Source organism: Salmo salar, chromosome 24 (genome assembly GCF_965601325.2).
Source record: "Salmo salar chromosome 24, fSalSal1, whole genome shotgun sequence".
NCBI classification, from domain to species: domain Eukaryota; kingdom Metazoa; phylum Chordata; class Actinopteri; order Salmoniformes; family Salmonidae; genus Salmo; species Salmo salar.
In genome coordinates this window covers 14,466,444-14,493,778 of record NC_138314.1, presented here as the reverse complement: position 1 = coordinate 14,493,778, position 27,335 = coordinate 14,466,444, and the positions used below count along the sequence as shown (strand labels likewise).

At 40.5% G+C, this 27,335-nt stretch overlaps 1 protein-coding gene across 3 annotated transcripts in view; it reads right to left on the bottom strand.

The window, feature by feature from the left end:
- Window positions 1-27,335, bottom strand: part of LOC106585080 (polypeptide N-acetylgalactosaminyltransferase 9) — a 91,808-nt gene that overhangs the window by 3,099 nt on the left and 61,374 nt on the right. For all 3 annotated transcript variants that reach the window (XM_014170867.3, XM_082968511.1, XM_014170868.3), the window contains 3 exons: window positions 17,570-17,755; window positions 15,634-15,771; window positions 9,846-9,941 (listed from right to left, as the gene is read on the bottom strand). In XM_014170867.3, the coding sequence (XP_014026342.1) occupies window positions 9,846-9,941; window positions 15,634-15,771; window positions 17,570-17,755 (420 nt within the window). The remainder of the gene's footprint in view (window positions 1-9,845; window positions 9,942-15,633; window positions 15,772-17,569; window positions 17,756-27,335) is intronic.

The window sequence follows — 27,335 nt, the reverse complement described above, 5'->3', positions numbered from 1 at the left end:
TTAAACTCTATCCATATTTTTCTGTGTCTTGGGATGTTAAAGTGACCATATTGCCAACACACCGGCAGTCACGAATCATGACCAGTCAAACTCCACCTGACAGTTGAGAGCCCCTAGGCTTCTCCAAAAGTGCACGTTGATGCCGCTGATGGTCATTAGTAGCATACCAAACTTGCTAATGGCTAGTCGCTAATGGCCTGGTACTCTATTGGTACTCTATTGTCCCTCTAATCACTCTGACATCAATGCAAATGGGTCGAAAATCAAATCAAAAACTTAATCAGAGCCCTGGCATTAAGAGTCTGAGCGGAATAGGATCACCGGTTGAGCAGCGAGAGCCTGCTCCTCATAGCTGGTTGATGCATGGAATGAAATGTGTTCCTATGAGCCCAACATATATTGCCTATGCTATGCAATTGCGTGAGAAAACAGAGTTTTGATGGCCTCTATTAAAAAGAGGAGGATCCCATCAGCTTTCTATAAGCTAGGCCTACTAATAGCCTATTAAGCATATTGCTTCACTTTACAACCGGAGTAGCCTACCTGGCTGGCATGAAAATGAACAGCGGGAAAAGTGTCCTCCATTAGTTATTCAAGTGCATGTCTATTTTCTCCCTGCTCCTGTTCTGACAGTTGCATAATAATGGCCCATTCTACAGTAAATCAAAACTAATTTCACACATTTATTATTAAGTACATGTAAAGACAACATTACATTGAGAATAGTCTGATGGGTGAGAATATTATCACTTGTGAATGATGCCCAGCACGTGCAGAAATATGTATTTTTATAAACCCAGTCAATGTGCAATCGCGTGTGAAAACAGTTTTGACTTGCCACTATTTAAAAGAGGATCCCAGTTTTCTTGTGATACAGTATATTTATTGTTCAATTCTTAAAATGAAGCACATTAATCCGCTTTACAACCGGTGTAACCTACCCGGCATATTAAAAAATATAACCACAGGAAGCTTTTCCTCCATTCACTATTCGAGTGCAGGCTATGTTTTTTTTGTGGGCCATTCTAAATAAAACAAATTTCCACACTTATATTAGTAGGCTAATTAGTAGGCTAGAGCACATACGTTTCATGCAACTTTTTTAAAATCATCATCAGAGTCGCATCATGCAGCTTTAGTTATGATACAAACCTTAGCCTATATGTTTTGATTTCTAATAGATTCTAAAGTTGCATAAATCACTCATACAGTTATAAATTAAGCATACAGTGCCTTCAGAAAGTATGAACACCTTTTGACTTTTTTCACATGTTGTGTTACAGTCTGAATTTAAAATTGATTCAATTAACATTTTGTGTCACTGGTCTACACACAATACCCCATAATGTCAAAGTGGAATTATGTTTTTAGACATTTTTACAAATGAATAAAACATGAAATGCTGAAATGTCTTGAGTCAATAAGTATTTAACCCATTTGTTATTGTCAGCCTAAATAAAATCAGGAGTAGAAATACACTTAACAACTCACATAATAAGTTGCATGGATTCACTCTGTGTGCAATAATAGTGTTGAACATTATTTTTGAATGACTACCTCATCTCTCTACCTCATCTCTAGACCCCACAAACAATTATCTGTAAGGTCCCTCAGTCGAGCAATGAATTTCAAATACAAAGACCAGGGAGGTTTTCCAATGGCTAGCAAAGAAGGGCACCTATCGGCACAGTACATGGGTAAAAAAAATAATTAAAAGCAGACAATGAATATCCCTTTGAGCATGGTGAAGTTATTAATTACACTTTGGATGGTGTATCAATACATCCAGTCATTACAAAGATATAGGTGTCATTCCTAACTCAGTTGCCACAGAGGAAGGAAACCGCTCAGGAATTCCACCATGAGGCCAATGGTGACTTTAAAACAGTTAGAGTTTAATGGCTGTGATAGGAGAAAACTAAGGATGGATCAACAACATTCTAGTTACTCCACAATACTAACCTAAATGACAGTGAAAAGAAGGAAGCCTGTACAGAATACAAATATTCTAAAACATGCATCATGTTTGGAATAAGGCACTAAAGTAAAACTGCAAAGAATGTGGCAAAGAAAATAACTTTACAGTATGTCCTGAATATAAAGTGTTATGTTTGAGGCAAATCCAACACAACACATCACTGAGTACCACTCTTCATATTTTTCAATTATGGTTGATGGCTGCATAATGTTATGGGTATCTTTTTCATCGGCAAGGACAAATTCTTTTTTGGGGGATAAAAGGAAACAGAACAGAGCTAAGCACAGGCAAAATCCTAGAGGAAAACCTGGTTCAGTTTGCTTTCCAACAGACACTGGGAGACAAATTCACCTTTCAGTAGGACAATAACTTAAAACACAAGGCCAAATATACACTGGAATTGCTTACCAAGAGGACATTGAATGTTCCTGTGTGGCCTAGTTACAGTTTTGATTTAAATCGGCTTGAAAATCTATGGCAAGACTTGAAAGTTGCTGTCTAGAAATGATCAACAACCAACTTGTTAGAGATTGAAGAATTAAAAAATTATAATTAAGTGATAATACCAGAGAAGTTGGTGTTTGGTGGATATATTGCCACGGGTGTTGTTAGGCCCGAGACTAAGTGTTATTGTTATGTATCTATGGGCGTGACCCAGTTGTTCATTCTAAGTGTGTTATTGCCATATTGGTTGGAAATGTTCTTATCCCTTGCTTGCTAGCTAACTACGGCTAACTTACAGTCACATCAAACAGCGCAGCCAGAATAACAGAAAAGTAGCTGCATTTGCATTTGTTTAAGCTGTTTTCTAGTGACAATTATTTGGATACATCCATAACAATAAGCTAATAATGCGCGATTTCACCTGACATAGAAAATGTGCTCGTCAGGACACTGCTCAGAAAAGCTAAGTTAGGCAACAACACAGCTAACACAATCACTTCAAACTAAAGCTGGAAAGACTGAAAACTATCTACAATTCATTTCGTTTGACATGTTTTCTATTGACATTTGTTTGTATATATCCATAAAAATGATGCCTTCTGATTCTTGATTTCGACTGGCTGAGAAAAGCTGTCTGCCTGTCTGTCTCATCCCAATTCCCGACATGTGCATTACTATGGGACAGCTGATGATCGAATTTCAATATTGAAACAATGTACAAATGTCAGAAAGACAGTAAGGTTTATACAAATCTCTGCTGTTGACAACCAAATGCTAGTCTAAAAGAAATGGGAGATAATGTCTAGATGCTTTTTATAGTGGAGATCAAGTTTATAAATGGCCTGGATGGGCTAATGAGACAGTGGATTTGTCAGTGAGATGGAACAGAGTAAATAGGCATTTCAACATCATAGTTTTAGCCGGTTGTAAATTGTGGAATAGACACCGGCTGGAATGTGGTTTCAACCAATCAGCATCCAGGATTAGACCCATTCGTTGTATAATGTGCAAATATTGTACAACTGTGAGAGAAAAATTATGTATTTACCTGATTTGTTTGATATTAACAGCTAACAATTAATACTTAACAAACAGTAAGACATTTCTGTTCTATTAATACTGTGTTTCTGTAAAGGGGTGCTTTCCACTCGAGCTTCCTGCAGTTAGTCTGGGCGTATGGTCAAGGGAACGGGTTTTGCTAGAGATAGCTCGAGCTGACAATGACTTGGTGATAAATATCTACAGCTGGCATTCCATAGACAAGATGTGGTGTGTGTGACCCGAGATAGAGATAGCCTGGAAGAGTTTAGAACAATCCCTCATTGTCTCATCTTCATCCTGACAAAGTCTCTCTCAGTATAAATTTCCACGACACAACCCAGGTGTGCAAAGTTCTTAGAGATTTATTCAGAAAAGACTCACAGCTGTAATCACCGCCAAAGGTGATTCTAACAGGGTGTGAATACTTATGAATAGTTAAGTGAATACTTATGTCAATTTGATATTTCGGTATTTCACTTTCAATAAATTTGCAAACATTTCTAAACACACTTTGCCATAATGGGTGTTGTGTTTAGATGGGTGAGAAAAAAAATCTATTTAATCCATTTTGAATTCAGGCTGTAACACAACAAAATGTGGAATAATTCAAGGGGTATGAATACTTTCTGAAGGCAATGTAGGAGGACCTGTTTCAAATGATCACTTTGTTAACCACTTAACACAGAAAAGCTGCATGTGCACACTCCCTCAGAAATCTTTTGGGGAAAATATCCTTTCTATTTTATTCAGCTACATTCAATTGTGTTCTTACCCTATAATAATATAAAATAATGCCCCAGGAATTATAAGCAAATCTTATCTGCTAAATGAACTAGTGTAGCCCACAGCCATATGGTATAGCCAGATCTGGGCCTAACATAAGGACAACTCAGAATATGCTATTCTGTTCTTCTGAAATAAGCCACATTTTCTTCATATCATTATGTTTCTTTAGACCTGCCTATAATAATGTATTTATTGTGATGGTGTAGGCTATATAACATTTATTTATCCGACTTTTTCAAATGTAGATGTTTCAAAGGTCCGCATCACTGGCTTGTATGCAATGCGTGGAAGCCTGGAGATGCTAAATGTATTTATATTAATTTATGGTCAATTACCATGAGACCGGCAGTTATTTGCTTGACAGTTACCGTCTGACAAAATTTCATGACCGACACAGCCCTATCTGTATCACAAAGTGGTAGCTGTTTTTCCATACTGTTTGAACCACTGGCGTGATAAACTGACTCATCAGTAGTGGAAATGAGAACTGTAGACAGTCCAGCAATATAATCCCTGTTACGATGTGTTTACAGCGTTAAGGAGTGGATGCCTTTATTTCCTAACGCAATTCAAATCTGACTATAACAAATAATTTGCCACCATACGGAAATTTTTATGCCAAGCCAATCAACCTGTTCTCAAAACATTAGAGCCTGATGCTCAATTACTTAGCGCAGTAAAGTTTGGGTGGGAGCCTCTTTGGGTCAGGCTAATCATGAGTTCACTAATTGGCTCATTAACACCAGGCTGGGGTACAGTATAGTAAATATGATGTATGTGTGTTATTGTATAGCAGGAAGTATTTCAGAGTGCTATGGTAATCCCCCCTCCACACCTCGCTCTACCACAGAGTGACAGCTCTGCAATGTGCCACTCTGAGATTGCTGTACTGTACTCCACTGTACAATTACATTATCCCATTTATAAAGCTGCTGACTATGCTCTCTGACAAATACACTATACTAGTAGCTTTTCAAAGTAAATAGTATATATTTTTATGACTGCTGAATACCAACTATCAATCACTTAGATCATGTACTTTCAGGTAGAGAGATACCTCACGAAACAACTGCTCTATATCCCTCTCGATAGTGCGTTCTTCTGTCTCTTCTCTCAATTCCCTACTACATCGCACAGTTTGGGTTTGATCTAAATTTATCTCTAGAGAAACTACACATTGCGCTCACAGAAGAAAACTTAACGAAATGGAATTCAAATAACTGAACTGACGTTGGTAAATTAGTTGTTTAATAAACAAAAATACAGTTGAAGTCGGAAGTTTACATACACTCAGGCTGGAGTCATTAAAACTCGTTTTCAACCACTCCAAAAATGTATTGTTAACAAACTATAGTTTTGGAAAGTCGGTTAGAACATCTACTTTGTGCATGACACAAGTCATTTTTCCAACAATTGTTTACAGACAAGTTATTTCACTTGTAATTCACAGTATCACAATTCCAGTGGGTCAGAAGTTTACATACACTAAGTTGACTGTGCCTTTAAACAGCTTGGAAAATTCCAGAAAATGATACCATGGCTTTAGAAGCTTTTGATAGGCTAATTGACATCATTTGAGTCAATTGGAGGTGTACCTGTGGATGTATTTCAAGGCCTACCTTCAAACTCAGTGCCTCTTTGCTTGACATCATGGGAAAATTAAAAGAAATAGCCAAGACCTCAGAAAAAAATTGTAGACCCCCACAAGTCTGGCTCATCCTTGGGAGTAATTTCCAAATGCCTGAAGGTACCACGTTCATCTGTACAAACAATAGTACGCAAGTATAAATGTCCTCTGGTCTGATGAAACAAAACTAGAACTGTTTGGCCATAATGACCATCATTATGTTTGGAGGAAAAAGGGGGAGGCTTGCAAGCCAAAGAACACCATCCCAACTGTGAAGCACGGGGATGGCAGCATCATGTTGTAGGGGTGCTTTGCTGCAGGAGGGTCTGGTGCACTTAACAAAATAGATGGCATCATGAGATAGGGAAATTATGTGGATATATTGAAGCAACCTCTCAAGACATCCGTCAGGTTAAAGCTTGGTCACAAATGGGTCTTCCAAATGGACAATGACCCCAAGCATACTTCCAAAGTTGTGGCAAAATGGCTTAAGGACAACAAAGTCAAGGTATTGGAGTGGCCATCACATAGCCCTGACCTCAATCCTATAAAAAGTTTGTGGGCAGAACTGAAAAAGCATGTGTGAGCAAGGAGGCCTACAAACCTGACTCAGTTACACCAGCTCTGTCAGGAGGAATGGGCCAAAATTCACCCAACTTATTGTGGGAAGCTTGTGGAAGGCTACCTGAAACATTTGACCCAAGTTAAACAATTTAAAGGCAATGCTACCAAATACTAATTGAGTGTATGTAAACTTCTGACCCACTGGGAATGTGATGAAAGAAATAAAAGCTGAATTAAATCATTCTCTCAACTATTATTCTGACATTTCACATTCTTAAAATAAAGTGGTGATCCTAACTGACCTAAGACATGGAATTTTTGCTAGGATTAAATGTCAGGAATTGTGAAAAACTGAGTTTAAATGCATTTGGCTAAGGTGTATGTAAACTTCCGACTTCAACTGTAACTGACATTTTAGTTAATCACTCAGCACTACATTGATTAGAACTTTCAACTTTAAATATTTTTTCTACAAAACTTTGAAATGTGCTGTATTCACATATGTAGACACTGGTATTGTGCTGGAGATAATGAAATGAGGTTAAAAAGTGGTGAAATAAATAAATCCCCTTAGGGCTAGGGGTCCCGCTAGCGGGACAACTTCCTGTGAAACTGGAGGGCGCAATTCAAATAAATAATCATAAAAACTATGGATATTAAACATTTAGGTACATACAAGTGTCTTATATCGGTTGAAAGCTTAAATTCTTGTTACTCTAACTGCACTGTCCGATTTATAGTAGCCATTACAGCGAAAGCATTCCATGAGACTGTTTGAGGACGGTGCCCCACATCAAAATATTTTTTCCAACAGCACAGGTTTCATACATTCACAAATAACGATTAAATATTCACTTACTTTTTGAAAATCTTCCTCTGATTTGTCATCCAAAAGGTCCCAGCTATAACATGTAGTATCGTTTTGTTAGATAAAATCTTTCTTTATATCCCAAAAAGTCTGTTTAGTTGGCGTCATCGATTTGAGTAATCCACTCGTTCAACATACAGAGAAAGGAATCTGAAAATCTACCCCTAAACTCTGTTTCAACAAGTCAACATACATTTCTATTTACTCCTCAGATACCCTAAAATGTAATCAAACTATAATATTTCTTACAGAAAGAAGTATGTTCAATAGGAAACCGATTTTAGCTCGTGTTCTGTCTTCATTGCGTGCGCATACACGAATTTCCAAGACTGCGTCCTTGTTCTAAAACTGATATTTGTTATTTGTTTTGGAAGTTACAATCCCGAAAACCTTGAACATAGACTGCTGACACCCTGTGGAAGCCATAGGAATTGCATCTTAGGAGTTAGAATTCAGTATGCCCCTATACCTTCCATTGTAAGAGCATGGGTTCTCAAAAAAAAAAGATTCCGGTCGGTTTTTCTTTGGATTTTCTCCTACGATATCTATTGTGTTATATTCTCCTAAGCAAGCCGACCATACAGTACAGAATCCCTGGACAGAACACAGCTCATTTCCTCTCCCTATGGGGGTTGAGCAACAGCAGGAGACCAGCGTGTGATGTGAAACACCCTGTTTGCGTCCACAATGTCACCCTATTCTGTATGAGAATGACATCCTATGCCATTTGGACGCAGCCCCTGACTACTACCGATCCCTTTGCTGGGGTCTTAAAAGGCCTCTTAGCATAAATGATTCAAACAGAGAACAGGGAGCAACATACACTGTCCACTGCTCCATGTACACCACACATTTCAGGTATTCCTGCTGGGATGAGCCAGGTGGGTTGAGTGGGGCGACCCTGGCCCTGGAATCCCCATCCTCTGCCATGCCCTATATCAGGATTAGCCCAAATGGACAAGGTGAGCCATTGTCATCTTAGTTTTGAACCTCCTTACAAGAGGCATGGGGGAAACAGAGAGACTAATAAAGATTTATTCCGCACAATTACATTTTTTATACGTAATAGGAAAAGTTCAGTAAAATCAAAACGACTCTAAAAATGGAATTGGATCCTGTGTAGTAGCTTTGTAATCTAATGATACAATGACATAACATTCATTTCCATTTGTTTATTTCCCCTGAGGGTAGGATTAAAGACTCAGTGTAGCTTTACTGGACCGCACTGAGCTCTCTCCGGAGGATGGAAGGGGAAAAGAGCCAGCCAACACTCTGCAACTATTTTATATTCAGCCTGCGACTGATAATAAACATGTCACTCCGCATCCAGAGGGGGAAAAAAAATCAGCCATGAATAATATTTGCATGATTGCAGGCAAACAAAAATAGTTGCAAAGACCCTTTTGCCCTCACACTCACAGGTCAGCACCTAGTGAATATTCTATAATGGAACTACCAGGGAGGCCATTGATTAAAATATTAGAATAAACAAATGGGAAAGCAAAAATCAATCGAATTATGAATTATACTGAACAAAATTATAAACCCAACATTCAACAATTTCAACGATTTTACAGAGTTACAGTTCATATAAGGAACAAAGTCAATATATGTATTTTTTTTATTAGGCCTTAATCAGGGCAGGGGCGCAGCCATGGGTGTTCCCAGGAGGGCATAGGCCCCTCCCACTTGGGAGGCAGGCCCATCCAGGCCCCGCCAATCAGAATGATTTTATCCCCACAAAAGGGCCATATTACAGACAGAAATACTTCTCAGTATCATCAGCTGTCCAGGTGGTTGGTCTCAGATGATCCTGCAGGTGAATAACCCGGATGTAGAGGTCCTGTGCTGGCATGGTTACATGTGGTTTGCAGTTGTGAGGCCATTTGGACATACTGCCAAATACTCAAAAACCACATTGGAAGCAGCTTATGGTAAAGCAATTAACATTACATTCTCTGGCAACTGCTCTGGTGGACATTGCTGCAGTCAGCATGCCAATTGCGCTCTCCCTCAAAACTTGAGACATCTGTAGCATTGTGTTGTGTGACAAAACTGGCGTTATATTGTCCCCAGTGTAATGATCATGCTTTTTAATCAGCTTCTTGATATGCCACACCTGTCAGGTGGATGGATTATCTTAGCAAAGGAGAAATGCTCACTAACAGGGATGTAAACAATTTTGTCCACAAAATTTGAGAGAAATAAGCTTATTGTGCATATGGAACATTTCTGGGATCTTTTATTCCAGCTCATGAAACATGGGATCAACATTTTACATGTTGCGTTTATATTTTTGTTCATTATATTGTAAATATATTCACAATTCTGAGCTTTTTTCCCCAAAATGAAATGTGATTTGTAGATTTTGCTTGGCTGTCAATATTGAGATAAGTGTCATACACTGCATACTGTAACAATAATGCTTAAATTATTTAGTGAAGAAAGAAGGTACCTTCATGTTCAAACAACCCGAAAATGTAAACAGAGTCTTTATATTATTTGTAAATATACAAAAGAGAGTGAAATCTGCTAACCTGTGAGGACATCCCGTGGCAGGGGTAGAGAATGGCTTTGTCATCGTCCTCTGATCCCTGGTCCAGACAGTAGCCACTGGCCTTACTGTTCCTGACCTGCAACACACCAAAAAACATAGACACTTTACTGTTTCTGACCTGCAAAACACCTAACAACAAACACTTTAGTGTTCCTGACCTGCAACACACCAAACAACACAGACACTTTACTGTTCCTGACCTGTAACACACCAAACAACACAGACACTTTACAGTTCCTAAACTGCAACACAAAAACAGCACCTAAAATATACTGTTCATGACCTGCATCACACTAAACAACAGACACTTTACTGTTCCTGACCTGCAACACACCGAACATCACATATACTTTTCTCTTCCTGACCTGCAGCACACAAAACAACAGACATTTTACTGTTCCTGGCCTGCAATACACCAAACAACACAGACACGTTACTGTTCCTGACCTGCAACACACCAAACAACACAGACACGTTACTGTGCATGACCTGCAACACACCTAACAATAGACACTTTACTGTTCCGGACTTACAACGGACCAAACAACACAGAAACTTTACTGTTCCTGATCTGCAACACACAAAACAACATACATTTTACTGTTCCTGACCTGCAACACACCTAACAACAGACACTTTACTGTTCCTGACTTACAACACACAAAACAACACAGTACATTTACTGTTCCTCACCTGCAACACACCAAACAACCTACACATTACTGTTCCTGACCAACAACTTAACAAACAACAGATACTTTGCTGATCCTGACCTGCAACACACCAAACAACAGACTATTTCCTGCTCCTAACCTGCAAAAGATGAAACAACAGAGACTTTACTGTTCCTGACCTGCAACACACCAAACAATAGACAGTTTACTGTTCCTGACCTGCAAAACACCAAACAACACATAAGCATTATTGTTCCTGACCTGCAACACACCAAACAACACATAAACCTTACTCATCCTTACCTGTAACACACCAAAAAAAACAGATACACTTTAATGTTCCTTACCTGCAACAAACCAAACAACACATAAACCTTACTGATCCTGACCTGTAACACACCAAACAACACATAAACCTTACTGATCCTGACCTGTAACACACCAAACAACAGATACTTTAATGTTCCTTATCTGCAACAAACTAAAGAACACCTTAACTTTACTGTTCCTGACCAGCAACACACCAAACAACATACTATTCCTGACTTGCAACACACCAAACAACAGATAATTTACTGTTCTTGACCTGCAACAGACCAAAGAATACAGACACTTTAATGTTCCTGTCCTGCAACATAACAAACAACACAGATACTTTTCTGGTCCTGACCTGCATCACACCAAAGAACAGACACTTTACTGTTCCTGACCTGCAACACACCAAACAGACACTTTAATGCTCATGTCCTGCAACATAACAAACAACACAGATACTTTTCTGGTCCTGACCTGCAACACACCAAACAGATACTTTACTGCTCCTGACCTGCAACACACCAAACAAAATACTGTTCCTGACCTGCAACACACCAAACAACACATAAACTGTACCGTTCCTGACATGTAACACACCAAACATACTGTTCCTGACCTGCAACACACCAAACCACATACAGTTCCTGACCTGCAACACACCAAACAACATACAGTTCCTGACCTGCAACACACCAAACAACATACTGTTCCTGACCTGCAACACACCAAACAACATACTGTTCCTGACCAGCAACACACCAAACAACATACTGTTCCTGACCTGCAATACACCAAACAACATACAGTTCCTGACCTGCAACACACCAAACAACATACTGTTCCTGACCTGCAACACACCAAACAACATACTGTTCCTGACCTGCAACACACCAAACAACATACAGTTCCTGACCTGCAACAAACCAAACAACATACTGTTCCTGACCGGCAACACACCAAACAACAGATCATTTACTGTTCTTGACTTGCAACAGTCCAAAGAACACATACACTTTAATGTTCATGACCTGCAACATAACAAACAACATATACTTTACTGTTCCTGACCTGCAACACACCAAACAGCACAGTTGCTTTACTGGTGCTAACCTGCAACACACCAAACAAGAGATACTGTACTTTTCCTGACCTGTAACACATAAAACAACACATACACTTTACTGTTCCTGACCTGCAACACACCAAACAACACAGTCACTTTACTGGTGCTAACCTGCAACACACCAAACAAAATATACTTTACTGTTCCTGACCTGCAACACACCAAAAATATATATAATGTACTGTTCTTGACCTGCAATGTAAAAAACAACACAGATACTTTACAGTTTCTGACCTTCAACACACAAAACAACACAGCCACTTCACTGTTCCTGACCTGCAACACACAAAACAACATACACACTTTACTGTTCCTGACCTGCAAAACACAAAACAACATAGACACTTTACTGTTCCTGGCCTGCAACACACCAAACATGACAGATACTTTACTGTTCCTGAACTGCAACACACCATACAAAAAACACTTTACGGTTCCTGACCTGCAACACACCAAACAACACAGATATATACACACATGAAGATGGAAATCAGGCTACGCTTAGATTCAGGGAAAGATGTACTCAGTGCATGAGTCTGTGCAAAGTTTGCATTTATTATTTTCAGAAGGGAATTAATGGTATAAACACAAAACTGTTGTTATAACAGTCTTATCGAACCTATTTTCGATAATTTTTAGAGCCTCTTGTCCAGAATATACTGTAAAATATATATTTTTGTAAATATTAGTAATAAGAAACGGCACTTCATCATCATCTCACATCTCATAAAGTAAGAATGTAAACACTACAGTGATGAGAGATTCCATTTTAACCCAATGAGTCTCACCGTAACACCGGGATGTTTTGGACCCCTTTAAAACAGTTACAGACTTCTGGGATTTGTTCTGGGCCATTGTATTTGTCTATTTCTTCTGCATCCGTAGATACTGTACCAACCATTATTCTGTGTTTGTGAGACAAGGGCGGAACCAGAAGGGGCCCGGAGTTGGGTCTTTTTACAAAAACATATGTAGAGTCTTAATAGTTTAAGCTAGTAAAAGCTATCTATTAAAAGCTGAGACTCTCATGAATACGCACATGTGACATGTCTATGACAAGCATTAGAAGGTAATGGGTTCTTCTACATAGAAGATCATTGGAAATCCCAGGACATAGTGTCTATAATACTCTAATAAGCTCACATAGTTGCTGTCACAAACTCCAAACTCCACACAGTTGTCACTGAGTAGTTGTATATTCATTTCCCAGTGAGCAAACAAATTCATTTTGATCAGGTTTTTGCTTTGGCAGACCTTATTTTTTTTATTGACATCTGTCAATAAAATTCATGAATGCTCCCAAGTTGCGCAGTATCACATCCGGGCGTGATTGGGAGTCCCATAGGGTGGAGCACAATTGACCCAGCGTTGTCCAGGTTTGGCCCGGGGTAGGCCGCCATTGCAAATAAGAATTTGTTCTTAACTGACTTGCCTAGTTAAACAAAAGTTAAATATAAAATAAATTAATTAATTAATAAATGTTTTGTGTTGTTTTGTGTTCTAATTATATTTAGCCTCACTTCATAGTGAGGCTAAATATAAGGGCTGAACATGCAGATAAATTAATGTCAGATATATGAAAAGCCAATTTTAGCTGGGGTCTCGGGACTGATCTGGACTCCTGGTCCAGATGGTAGTGTGGATTAGTGTGCTTTTAAGACTATGTGATTGAATGTGTATGACTTTATTTCCACCATGTGAATGTAACCGGTGTGAAATGGCTAGATAGTTTGCAGTGCGTGCTAATAGCGTTTTAATCAGTGACCACTCTCTCTGAGACCTTGAACTAGTTGTTTCCCTTGCTTTGCAAGGGCTGCAGCTTTTGTGGAGCGATATCTAACAATGCTTCGTAGGCAGCAGTTGCTGACGTATTCAGAGGATCCTTGGTTCAAGCCCAGGTTGTGGTGAGGAGAGGGACAGAAACAATACTGTTACATGAAGATATCTATCATGTTGTGTTGTCTGGTAAAAGTTGTACGTTTTAAGAGTCGTATGTATTCGATACACATGGTATACACCGTCCAACCAAACGCTTACTTGCAGTTTCCTTCTCGACAATGCAACAACAATAAGAAATAATAAAAGATAACAATATGAACATAAAGTAAATGGCTCAGTAGAACAGAATAAACATTTTAGCATAAGTATAATACAGGAAGGCAGAATTTATAGTCCAATATTGACACATGTTTTGGGGAAGGGGGGATTGGGAGGGTAAGTGTTTAAATTGTGCAGTATTTACAAATCATAGTAAGAAACTGGTAGCAGCAGTTGTGATGTGTGTGCTGCATGAATGTTTATGTGTGTGTGTGTGTGTGTGTGTGTGTGTGTGTGTGTGTGTGTGTGTGTGTGTGTGTGTGTGTGTGTGTGTGTGTGTGTGTGTGTGTGTGTGTGTGTGGGGGGGGGGGGGGGGGATGTGTGTATGTCTGAGCTGGTGGTCAATCCAGTTCAAGTGTTCAGCAGTCTGATGGCTTGTAGATATAAAATGTCTCAAAGCCTTTTGGTATCCGATAACGGTCCGATAACGTCTGCTCGACGGTAAGGGAGTGAACAGCTCGTGGCTGGGGTGTGTGGGGTCCTTGGTGATGCTGCGGGCCTTCCTCAGGCACCATTTTCGAGTAGATGTCCTGGATGGATGGGAGCATGGTCCCAGTGATGTACTGGGCCACTGGTCTGGTCAGTGCAGCTGTGGTTCAGCTGTGGTTCAGCTGCTGCGGTATGGCAAACACAAGGTAACTGTTCCAAGACTTGAATCCATTTGCAAGAAGCAGGGCTAGCAGCATTCATGGGGCCAGGGCCACCAACATTGTGCTGCTTGATGAAGTTACGGCCTATTTTAATTCTGATATATGCCGACCATATACTTGAAAAGCTTATTGATTTTCTCCCCCGACTCTGATGTCGAAATCAATAAGTAAAAGTATTTTTATTTTACAATGATTCTGAATTGGCTGTCTGACTTCTTGCGCTCAATTTCTCATCCTGTCATAATCTTTTCCGCTGTGCAGGGTTGTGCAGCCGAGCCCAAACAATCAAGTCGGCATCGAAAGCTAATAAGTGTGTAATTAAAACTCATTACGTCGAAATTGCATCAAATTTTGTAGCTGCGCAGCGTTTCTGTGGAAACATGATACCTTTACCTTTCGATGACTCCCTGTAAATTAATGTATTTCCCTTCAACGTGTAATCTTGCAGAAGTGCAGAAGCGGTGAAATACAATGTCAATGGTAGATTGATTGAGTATACATTATGTAAACATAACTCGCGTAGTACTGTATGTGACATTAAAGAAAACACTGCTTCTTATATTGAAGCTCTTATATGCAAATACAGAGCAAAAAAACAAAGCACACCCTGCAATCACTGCAAGAGACAAGTGCATGCCAAATAATTCAACAAAAGACTGAAGGGAAGATTTCAAGAATATGTGGGTTTGCAAATGAACTAATTTGAAATGTGTATTATTTGTAGAACGTGTCTTCAAACACACAGTAGGCTGCAGCTATTCCACTCAAATATTGTGTCGTTTTCTTTTATTGTGTCATTGATAGTGAAAATGTAATCAGGTATTCCACTACATACAGTATAGGTATTCCACTCAAAACATGCTTTGTTTTTGTATCGCTATCGTTGATAGTGAACAGTGAATGTCTCACCTCCCCATATGTGATTGTGTTGTTGTAGATGCGCATCTCTGGGTAGACATTCTCCAGGTACCAGCGGAAGCTCCGACACTGCAGCCTCTTCCTCAGGGCCACCCGCTCAGACACGTCCCCATAGTCAACCCCAGGGTTCTGGTAGCAAACAGGAAAATAAATCACATTTAACATTTATCCAGGAGGCTATTACTTATTATCTACTTAGCTAAGCAACATGTGACTACACTTGTTGTGGTTTTGAATAGAAAAATGGAGGCCTGGAAAGACTGCTGGAGGGAGGAAGGGTAGAAAAAAGGAAAAGAAAAGAGAGAACCTGAGAGAGGAATAGTGGATTTGGTTTAGAGGTGGATGGATGGTGGCCTGTCATGTGGGACCCTCGTTGTTCTTTCATTAGACATGTATGCTGTGCAAATTCTAATCAGCTGCTTAATTATGAGTCCTCGCGGCCCTGCCGTGCCGGCCGGTGTTGTGCAGGGAGGTGGCTGCTTAATCACTGCTTTGCTCTGAGCTCTGCACTGTGCCCTGGCCTCTGCAGCAGACATACACTGCCTCATTAAGAGGCACAGTGACTTTAAAAATCTCCCTTTTCCACGGGTACCAACCATATTTTAATATCTGAGAATAATGGCATTGTCCTCTGTCTTTCTAACTAGCTATAATATTAGGCTAACAGATGCATTCCATTTGGGAGACGTTATTTGGACTACCTGATGGTGGTAACCACAGTGAATCATAGACCCTGCCCTCCTAGCAGAGTAACCAATAACCAATTATTCTGTGTGTGTGGTGAAGGGAATGGGAGATGGATTAGTTATAAGATAACGTTTTGTACAGTACATGAAATAACTTCTGTGCCATGGGACAGAGAGGTAAAAGCACCATGCCACTGGGATTGTAATTACATAAAGAATGTTATGCGATGAGCTAGTTTGTCTATAGGGTGCTGTCTTAGTTACTGTCGGAGGCCTTCAATCAGTAGGCTGCTCCTCCTGCACGCATCCATTGTACCTGTCCCGTCTTCTCCCTAGCTTTCTGCCACGTTTACAGAGGCATTGGCCTCCCTAGGATTGTTACCTTAATGTGCTCCTGTGTAGGAGGCCTTGTTTGAGTGAAACACAATCCAAAGCTTGTTTCTACTGACAATAATGTTTTGAAAAACATACAATTTCTACCAGGCTGTGTTTTAATAAAGCATTGTGACACACAGATAATTTGCAGTACTTAAATTAGTGTTCTCCATTAAGCTCTTTTTTACATTTATTATTGAAAATTATTATTTTCTAAGCCCATTTCAATGGCTCTTGAAAGCAATTATGTCTAAACTGATGTATATGAAAGCGGACTCTGATTAAATGAAAGGCCCCCTCATTCATTTGGTTTCAGCTCTCAGCTCCACCACTCAGAGCCAGACGTCGTCGTTCAGATTTCACTGAGCTGCTCTGAAGGTTGAGTTGGATGAAATCTGAATTCTGAATTTCCATTGAGGCATAGTCTCTCTAGAGGGGCCCTGCCGGCACAGATCAGGATGCTGGTCTGAATGAACAAGTGGTGAGGATGGATGGATGGATGGATGGATGGATGGATGGATGAGTAAAAGAGCAGACAGACTCATGTGACCATCTGTGTTCGAACTCGGTCTCCTGTGCACCATAATACTGTGTTACCCTGCTGAGCTAAAGCTTAGGTATTAGCTAACACAAGTCTTCAGGTCTTAGGCAAGGTTACTCATGAGCTTGGTTCACCGAACCACCTCCATTACACTCAATAGAAATAAGCCCTGTTTTGTCATAGAATGTCATTCTATTTATATCATCAATAGAAATAAGCCCTTTCTTTTCACAGAATGTCATTCTATTTCTATCATCACACTAGCCTTGACCTTGGCCGTATGTTCTCCATAGGTCCGGCACTGTCAGACTATGGCTACGCTCACATTCATGGGGATGTTCCAGGCCATGTAGACGTGGGACTTGTACTCGTCCATCCAGACCTCGGCGGCCCGCAGGGCGTTCCTCTTGGCATAGTAGTCAATGTCATTGTTGTACGGCTTCTTTGTCCGCTCGATGTGCGCCACTCTGGCGCAGGGCAGCACCTCCATGCTCCCGCCGCACTGCCACACCTAGAGAGGAGACAGCAGAGAGAAGACAGAGTCAAGCCTAGTTTAGAGGATTGTTTAGTAGTTCAGACAGAGAAAACATCTGTATCTGCAAGATTTCCTGCTAGCTGTTATAGCTGCCTCCTTGTTTATCTTTTTACGGAGGAGGGCGTTTGCTTGATGCAGCAATTAGGTTCCACAGGCCATTCTTTTCTGCTGAAGAGGGTGAAAACAGGCCTGATAAATGGCTCTGTATGGGAATGGCCCATAAATATGAGTGTCCCTAGAGAGTTTCCTGTGACACACAGTAACCCTGGCACTGGATTGTGGTTGAATAGTGTCTGTCTGTTAAAAAGTGGTAATACATAGAAATAGGTGGTAAAAGCATGTAATCCTGGAGAAAAACGTTCATCACTGCAAAAAGTATTGACTGACTACGGGCCTGAAAAATGCAGTGACACTCAACTGTGACCGACTCAATACTCAAGGAAGGAAAATAGTGGCTGCATCATCAGCAACGACTACCAGAATGAATTCTTCCAGGTTATTGGAAAACAATTCCAACCTAAGGTGTCACACCCTGATCTGTTTCACCTGTCTTTGTGATTGTCTCCACCCCCCTCCAGGTGTCGCCCATCTTCCCCATTATCCCCTGTGTATTTATACCTGTGTTCTCTGTTCTTCTGTTGACAAACAAGACGAACTGGCAAGTCAACCAGCGTTTTTGCCCCAGCTCCTGTTTTTCCCAGTCTCTCTTTTTCTCACCCTCCTGGTTTTGACCCTTGCCTGTCCTGAAAATGAGCCCGCCTGCCTGCCTGACCACTCTGCCTGACCCTGAGCCTGCCTGCCGACCCGTACCTGTGCCCCACCTCTGGATTAGTGACCACTGCCTACCTTGACCCTGAGCCTGCCTGCTGTCCATTACCGTTGCCCCACCTCTGGTTTACTGACCCCAGTCTGTCTATTGCCTACCTCTGTTGGATTATTAAACCATTGTTAATTCGACGTTGTCTGCATCTGGGTCTTACCTTCATAACTGATATAAGGATAACACTTGCCCAGACACAAAATGACAGCATATAAAGGAAAGTCAAAGTAGAGAGGGAGAGAGAACTTAAAACGAGAACATTTCCAACACCAGAGCAGAAAGATAGAGAGGACAGCATATGGTAATGTAGTCCTCCTGTCTTTTAAACTGCAGAGCCACCAGCACTCCGAGAGTCTCTTAATGACAATCTTCACAATGCAGAACAGATGTTCCAAACCATTAACATTCCACTGAACCCAACATTTACCTCATGCTCAGCATAAGAGGACACAGATAACTGCCTGCATGCCGCAGAGAAATACCCTGAAGAAACCAGGACCTCCACCAGTCGAATTTATAGTACCGAAATACTAATACGTTTTTTAATTACATACTAATGAGTCACCACCCTAAGGTAAAAAAACTAAATTTGGACTGGCAGTGACATCACCATTGTTTTGGAGGGGGTAGTAAGGAATACTTTACATTGTAGTGACTTACTGTAGGTGTACCACTAATGTTTCATATTTTGTGTTAGCATGGATTCCACTGTGCTCCTACTTTATGTGAAACATAAGAGGGTTTCATACCAAACTGCATGCAATGACACATGTTGGTGCACTGAGTGAGTGTGGGCATGAGGCAGAGCAGAGGGAATTGAGTCAGTAGGAGAAATGTCATTGCTCAGATTCCATTGATTGATGGATCCCTAGTCAAGATACATTGTGGAAAAAGTTTGTTCTCCACCCTTTTTGTTGGACAGGGCTGCATAAATGAAACCCATTGCATTGACTTGGGCCTTCCACTGACACTAAAAACAATGCTTGCATTGGAAAACATCCCTTTGTTAAGTGTATGACCCCAAAAAGACTGCTGCTATGCAGAGCATATACTCCTCCATCTTTTCCCTCGCAGTTTGTGACAGCTTATGTTGGAACTTCTTGTACTTCACCGCACATAACGCAGAGGTATTTGAGCGATTGTATTACAAGCACTATACAAATAGAGCATGCTGTGCTGAGTGCTAACAAAAGGAGAAGTCAAATCAAGTATTCAAATAAACCAAATAACTTCTTGCCGGTCTGTGAAATTCATTGAGGAAAGATGTTGGAGCCGCTAAGCCCCCAAGCCATATGGTACGGTGTGCCATGTTCATGGAAATGAAATACATCAAATATTAATCAAGTCACTGTTACCATCATTTGCATGTACTGTACAGTACCACTCAAGCGTGTTTATGTGGGTGAGTGTTTAATTGAATGTTAATAAAGGCATAACATTACTACATTTGTTTTCTGATCCATACCCTAGCTGTGAAGGCCTTTGCCCTCCTCCATCTCACACCCTCAATGGTTGCCTTTGACTCAATCTACCTCCATAATGACCCAGATTGGTTGTAAACCCTCTCTTAGATTAAACAGCAGTGAAGTGTGGAGTGACTAATAAATGGACTGGACTAATAAATCAATCTGCGCTATTACCATTACTTGACACGTAAGCACCTTCATGGCGACAACATACAAACTACTTGCATTCATTGTGTGTCTGTGGATGACATTGCATTCACTAATAGATGACTTATTGTTTTACTGATCAACGGTTAGGTTTCAAATAACAAAGACCTAATCAAACAAACACAGGATCATCTTCAATCCTGCCTCTACTAAAGCACAAGCACTTAACTGATGAACATGCAGTGGAATTACACTATTACCAACATATTCAAATAATAATTGACATATTTTCATGAAAGACTTTATTTTGATGAATTTATTCATATTATTTCATCCTTCCACAAGATATAGTCCCGACACAAATCTAGGTTTGCTACCCAAGCCGGCTGGTTGTTCGTTCTATCGCTTCGCTTGCCAGAGATGCGAGCCAGTAGTTCGTTCTTTTTGCTCTGTATCTATGGACGCGACCCAGTCGTTTGTTATAAATGTTCCATTGACAAACTGGCTGGCAACGTTCATATCTTTTGCTTGCTAGCTAGCCAACTATGGCTAACTTACAGTCACGTCAAAAAGTGCAGCCAGAATAACAGCATAGTAGCTGCATTTGCATTTGTTTAAGCTGTTTTCAAGTGACATTTATTTGGATACATCCATAACAGTGAGCTAATGAGTTGCAATTTTGCCTGGAATAGAAAATGTGTTCACTCGTCAGGAGCTAGCCAACAACACAGCTAACACAATCACTTCAATCACCTCCATTCTCAGTCAATGTGCACACTAGTCTGTACATTAATCATAACCCTCTGTAGTGCCTATCAGCTTCAGCAAGAAACTCCTAGCTAGGCCTCTATTACAGTCACGACATTTTCAATGTGTTCTTTTTAAACTGTGTAGGATAGCGTTGGGTGATTGCAGAGATGGATCTGCACAGGTAATGCTTGTTTACTTATGGGAGAATCAAGTGTGTCAAAGTGGGTGTATCAAATCAAATCCAGTTCTATTTGTCACATGCACCTATTACAAATGGTGTGGACTTTACTGTGAAATGTTTGCTCACAAGCCCTTCCCGATGATGCAGAGTTTAAAAATAAAAGAGTAACACAAGAGGAATACAATTAAATACACAAGAATGTATGCAGGGAGGACACGTACCAGATCAATGCGCAGAGGTATGAGATATTTGAGGTAGATATGTACTGTACATGAAGGCAGGGTAAAGTGATTAGGCATCAGTATAGATAATAATAAGAGTAAAATAAGGAACAGAGTAGCAGCAGCAAAGGATCAGTGTAAAAAAGTGTGTCTGTGAGTGTGCGTTTGTGTTTGTGTTGTGTCGGTATATGCGTCCATTTGGGACGTACGGTTTTAACAGTGCGTTTATCTAAGATTGTCCTTTCTGTCTATTCTTGTAATCAGCCTAAATGACATTGAAAAAGCCTAATCAGATCAGACCAGACAAATCCTCTATGACAGGGTAGGTTTGGGAAATAAATAGCTAACAGACATCACAGAACATGGAGTCTGAGGAGTCAGGTCAGTTCCTTTTTTAAAACACACAAAATCATCAGTGATAACGTGACCTTTGCAGCGTAAGAGATAGAGTGAGTGTTAGTCAATCAGAGAGAGAACAGGTGGTGTGCAGCAGGCCAGTACCAGGCAGAGGAAGGAGCAGACCGCAGGCTTCTCATGTATGTCACGTCTGTTCCAGGATGTCTTATGACGCTGCTGCCACTCTCTAGTATCTTCGGAGGTCTCAGCCAGGGCATTAGCTAAACAAATCAGACCAAATGCCTTTTTTTCCCTGGACACAAAAGGCATAATGATGATGTGATGATTGCACCAGGGCTGCGTGGAAAACACATTTATGCCATGTTGAGAGAGCATCGCCAGCACAGCTTGCGGGTGATCTCTTCAAATAGACAATAATTGATCTGTATGTGAATCATCTGGCCTGTCAAGTCACGTTAAAAAGTGTTTTCTATAAGCAGTAATCAAACTTCTCACTACCACAGTAAAACAACAATTATCTCAAATATATTAAGTGAAATTGGAGTCTTGCCCTGATATATGGTTGTTGATTCATATGGCATCATAGGAGTCAACAGCCATGCATCAGGGCAAGTTGGTGACCAACACAGAAGTATCATACACACATTACCTTTTCACCTCTAAATAGATTAGGAAACAAACATCTTTAAGTATCTTACTATGGTTTCATAGGAATATATAGTGAAGTCTGATTTGCATAAATTCCTCTTTAAACGCAGGAGAGAGATCATTAAGAGGCATCACCGAACATAGGAGACTGTTTACTTTGATGTAGAGGTAATTTAATTGCTAATATAATTGCCGCTGTGTGGCGTTAGTTAATTGGCACAGGACCATTTGGGTGAGCTAAGCCCTAGAGGGATGTAGGAAACATCAACTGTAAAAACCATAGAAATTATTAACAGCAGTAAACAGAATTGGAAACAGCACCATTACACAGTTTCGCTACTAACCCAACATATTGGAGAATCTAAGGTCTATATAATTCCTCTTCAGCGTCTCATCCCGTCAGCGGGATCAAAATCCAGCGAAAAATCATATCGCCATTAGCATAACAAAATGTAATAATTTGAAGAAAAAAAAAATTATAATCAATTTTTTTCGTTTTATAGATACACCTCTCCTGAATCGACCCACGTCGTCCGATTTCAAAAAGGTTTTACAGGAAAAGCAAATCATTAGATTATGTTAGAGGAGTCCATCGTAAAAAGCAGCAACATAGCCATTTTCCGACCAACACATGCATCACAAATAACCAAAAAACAGTTAAATGCAGCACTAACCTTTTACAAACTTCATCAGATGACACACCTAGGACATCATGTTACACAATGCATGCATTCTTTTGTTCAATAAAGTTCATATTTATATATGAAAACAGCATTTTACATCGGCGTCTGACATTGACTAACTATTTTCCCGTCAAAAGCATCCGATGAAACAGTGCTACAATTTACTGAATTACTATTCGAAAACATGTTTAAAATGTAATATTGTCATTCTAAGATTTATAGATGAATATCTCTTGAAGGCACCTGTCATACCAGATTTAAAAATAACTTTACTAGGTAATCACACTTAGCGATAAAAGGGGATGCGATACTCAGAAAATGAGCTAGTAAATACAGCTCGGCGCCATCTTGGAACAATCGCATATCACATCTAATGTTGTATAATATTGTCAATAATCCCTTACCTTTAGTTGTCTTCATCAGAAAGCACTTCCAGGAATCCCAGGTCCACAACAGATGTATTTTCGGTCGAAAAAGTTAATCCTTTATGTTCCATTAGCTTGTTGTTGTTAGCGCGTTCTGAAGGCTGCACCAAAAGTTCCGACGTGCACGGGGCTACTCTGTCAACAAAATGCATTTTTTTCTTATTTAGGTTCGTTCAAACATGTCAAACGTTGTATAACATAAATCTTCAGGGCCTGTTTCAACAAGAGAGCCAATAAGACTCGAGGGGGACGATTTCAATGTGTTTCAAAACGTTTCCAAAGGTGGGGGTAGACAGGGCCGCCGGCGTCATAATGGTGATGGCCCTCCCGCTGTGACCAATTTCCAACGCATCTCATTCACTGAGTTTCGACAGTAGAAGGCTCAAAACACTTTGTAAAGACTGGCGACATCTTGTGGAAGCAATAGGAAGTGCTCAATAAACGATATCTCACGGTGTTAATAATAGGCGACGACGTGAAGTTGAGTCCACAATTCAGAATTCCACTTCCTGGTTCAATCGGTCTCGGGGTTTTGACTGCCATATGAGTTCTGTTATACTCACAGACACCATTCAAACAGTTTTAGAAACTTTAGGGTGTTTTCTATCCACAGGTATTAATTATATGCATATCCTAGCTTCTGCTGAACACTGCTACGCAGAGTCTGCATCTAATCCCTCTAATCTACCAGAAGTCATGAAGTAAGGAGACAAGGAAAGAAAAGGAGACAAGGAGAGGAGACAAGGTTGGAACTCCCAGCAATGGGACTTAGTCGGAGATCATCAGAAGGTTTCCTGAAGTCCTGCTGAATTCATTTTCTGCCTCATCTTGCTTTGTAGCTGTCTGATTTGACAGACCGCTTGGAAAATTGTCCACTAACACAAATAATATAATTCTAATTAAACTCTTTATGACAAAACATAAGGCCTTAATTTGAGGCCTAGCTTAACCTGTAACATCTGCTTCCAACTCACACCCTCAAACACGTAGATCCCCTGAATGCAGCTCACTTTCCAGCTCACACTCTCAAACACCTAGATCCCCTGAACGCAGCTCACTCTCCAGATCCCAATCACCTGAATTCTAGTCACCTGTTCACACACCTGTATGTCATTATCACACATTATTTAGTTCAGTTCTTTGCACCCCATCACTGTGAGGTATTTTTTTATTTTGTGACACGTCTTTCAGAGTGCTGGGTTTCCCGTGATTTACTCCTCCTGTGTATTTTGCCTGCCTCACTAATGATGCCTTTTGCCTATTCCCTGCCTGTTCTTTAGCCTATTGGATTTCCTGTTATCTACCTATTGCCTGATCTCCCGGACTACGTTACTAGCCTTTTACCTGCCTGTACTGTTGCCCTTTTGGACCCCCTGTGTATGACCTTCTGCCTGCCCCTGGACCCAGCTACCTGCCTCCTCCTGTGGTCCTTTGCAATAAACACCTGCTGCGCCCTGCGCTTGAAACCGGCTCTCTGTCTCGCCTCATGTTCATTACATTACCCACCTTCAGTGGCCTGAAACTCATGGTTTAAAGGCCACAACAGGCCTGCAAGTTGGGTTGCAAAATTCTGGTAACTTTATCCAAAATTCCCCGATTTCCAGGAATCTTCCAACCGGGATTTCTGGAAAACTTGGAAAACCCTACCTGCAAGTCACATTATGCTGGCTTGCAAGGTTATGTTGAATTTCTTTTGTTGATGTGACATTTAGTTTTGAGTCAGTACCACAAACATAACTAATAATGACTTTTCATTGATTTTGAGTTCAACTTATGAGTTGAGTAAAGTATTTGAGTAAAAAAATGCAATGGGGTGTAACTACTGTGCCGAGTCGGTTCCTTCCAGTGACAGTAGGAGCTTCCTGGAGGGTCACAGAGTTAAGCTCCAATATTTATTGGTCATATTGTAAGCATGGTTGACTAAGCTAAGGACAATGGACCCTGGCATGACCCCAGCGGACCTCTGGTTACTATAAACTCCATGTTATGTATGTCTGTTATTCAGAAAACTGTGGGGATTGGAGGGCATTTGCCAAACGAAAAACATACATTTTCCATAACTATTTCACAGACAGTCAACTCTAAATGTATTGTCAAATGCCCTTGTTCTGCAAATTGTACACCTTTTGAGATTGGTAATCATATATAGATGTACAGTGCCTTCAAAAAGTATTCAGACCCCTTGACTTTTTCCACATTTTGTTACGTTACAGCCTTATACTAAAATTGATTAAATATTTTTTTAAATCCTCAGCAATCTACACACAATACCCCATAATGACAAAGTGAAAACAGGTATTTAATTTTTTTTTTTTATGTAATAAAAATCAAATAAAAAATACCTTATTTACATAAGTATTCAGACCCTTTGCCATGAGACTTGAAATTGAGCTCAGATGCCTCCTGTTTCCATTGATCATCCTTGAGATGTTTTTACAACTGGATTAGAGTCCACCTGTGGTAAATTCAATTGATTGGACATGATTTGGAAAGGCACACACCTGTCTTTATAAGGTCCCACAGTTGACAGTTCATGTCAGAGCAAAAACCAAGCCATGTGATCTAAGGAATTGTCCGTAGAGCTTTGAGACAGGATTTGTGTCAAGGCACAGATCTGGGGAAGGGTACCAAAATATTTCTACAGCATTGAAGGCCCGCAAGAAAACAGTGGCCTCCATCATTCATAAATGGAAGAAGTTCGGAACCACCAAGACTCTTCCTAGAGCTGGCCTCCCGGGCCAAACTGAGCAATCGGGGGAGAAGGGCCTTGGTCAGGGAGGTGAACAAGAACCCGATGGTCATTCTGACAGAGCTCTAGTGTTCCTCTGTGGAGATGGGAGAATCTTCCAGAAGTACAACCATCTACGCCGCACTCAACCAATCAGGCCTTTATGGTAGAGTGGCAAGATGGAAGCCACTCCTCAGTAAAAGGCACATGACAGCCCCCTTGAAGTTTGCCAAAAGGCACCTAAAGACACTCAGACCATTAGAAACAAGATTCTCTGGTCTGATGAAACCAAGATTGAACTCTTTGACCTGAATGCCAAGCGTCACGCATGGAGGAAATCTGGCACCATCCCTACGGTGAAGCATGGTGGTGGCAGCATCATGCTTTTGGGATGTTTTTCAGCTGCAGGGACTGGGTTACTAGTCAGGATCGAGGGAAAGATGAACGGAGCAAAGTACAGAGAGATCCTTGATGAAAACCTGCTACAGAGCGCTCAGGACCGCAGACTGGGGCGAAGGTTCACCTTCCAACAGGACAACGACCCTAAACACACAGCCAAGACAACTCAGGAGTGGCTTCGTGACAAGTCTTTGAATGTCCTTGAGTGGACCAGCCAGAGCCCGGACTTGAACCCGATCGAACATCTCCGGAGAGACTTGAAAATAGCTGTGCAGCAACGCTCCCCATCCAACCTGACAGAGCATGAGAGGATCTGCAGAGAAGAATTGGAGAAACTCCCCAAATACAAGCCATACCCAAGAAGACTCTATGCTGTAATCGCTGCCAAAGGTGCTTCAACAAAGTACTGAGTAAAGGGTCTAAATACTTATGTAAAAGTGATATTTCAAAAAACTTTTATATAAATTGTCATTATGGGGTATTGTGTGTAGATTGATTAGGGGGAAAAAACACTTTGATCAATTTTAGAATAAGGCTGTAACATAACAAAATGGGGAAAAAGAAGGGGTCTGAATACTTTCCAAAGGCACTGTATGTGTATATACAGGGAGGTTTGCCATCAGCCATACGGTTATGAAAATCTATACCTTAGGTTAGCTAATGGTTTTCTCCCATTGACAATCACACAAAACACATAATTTACATTTCTGAGTTATAGCACTTGATACATT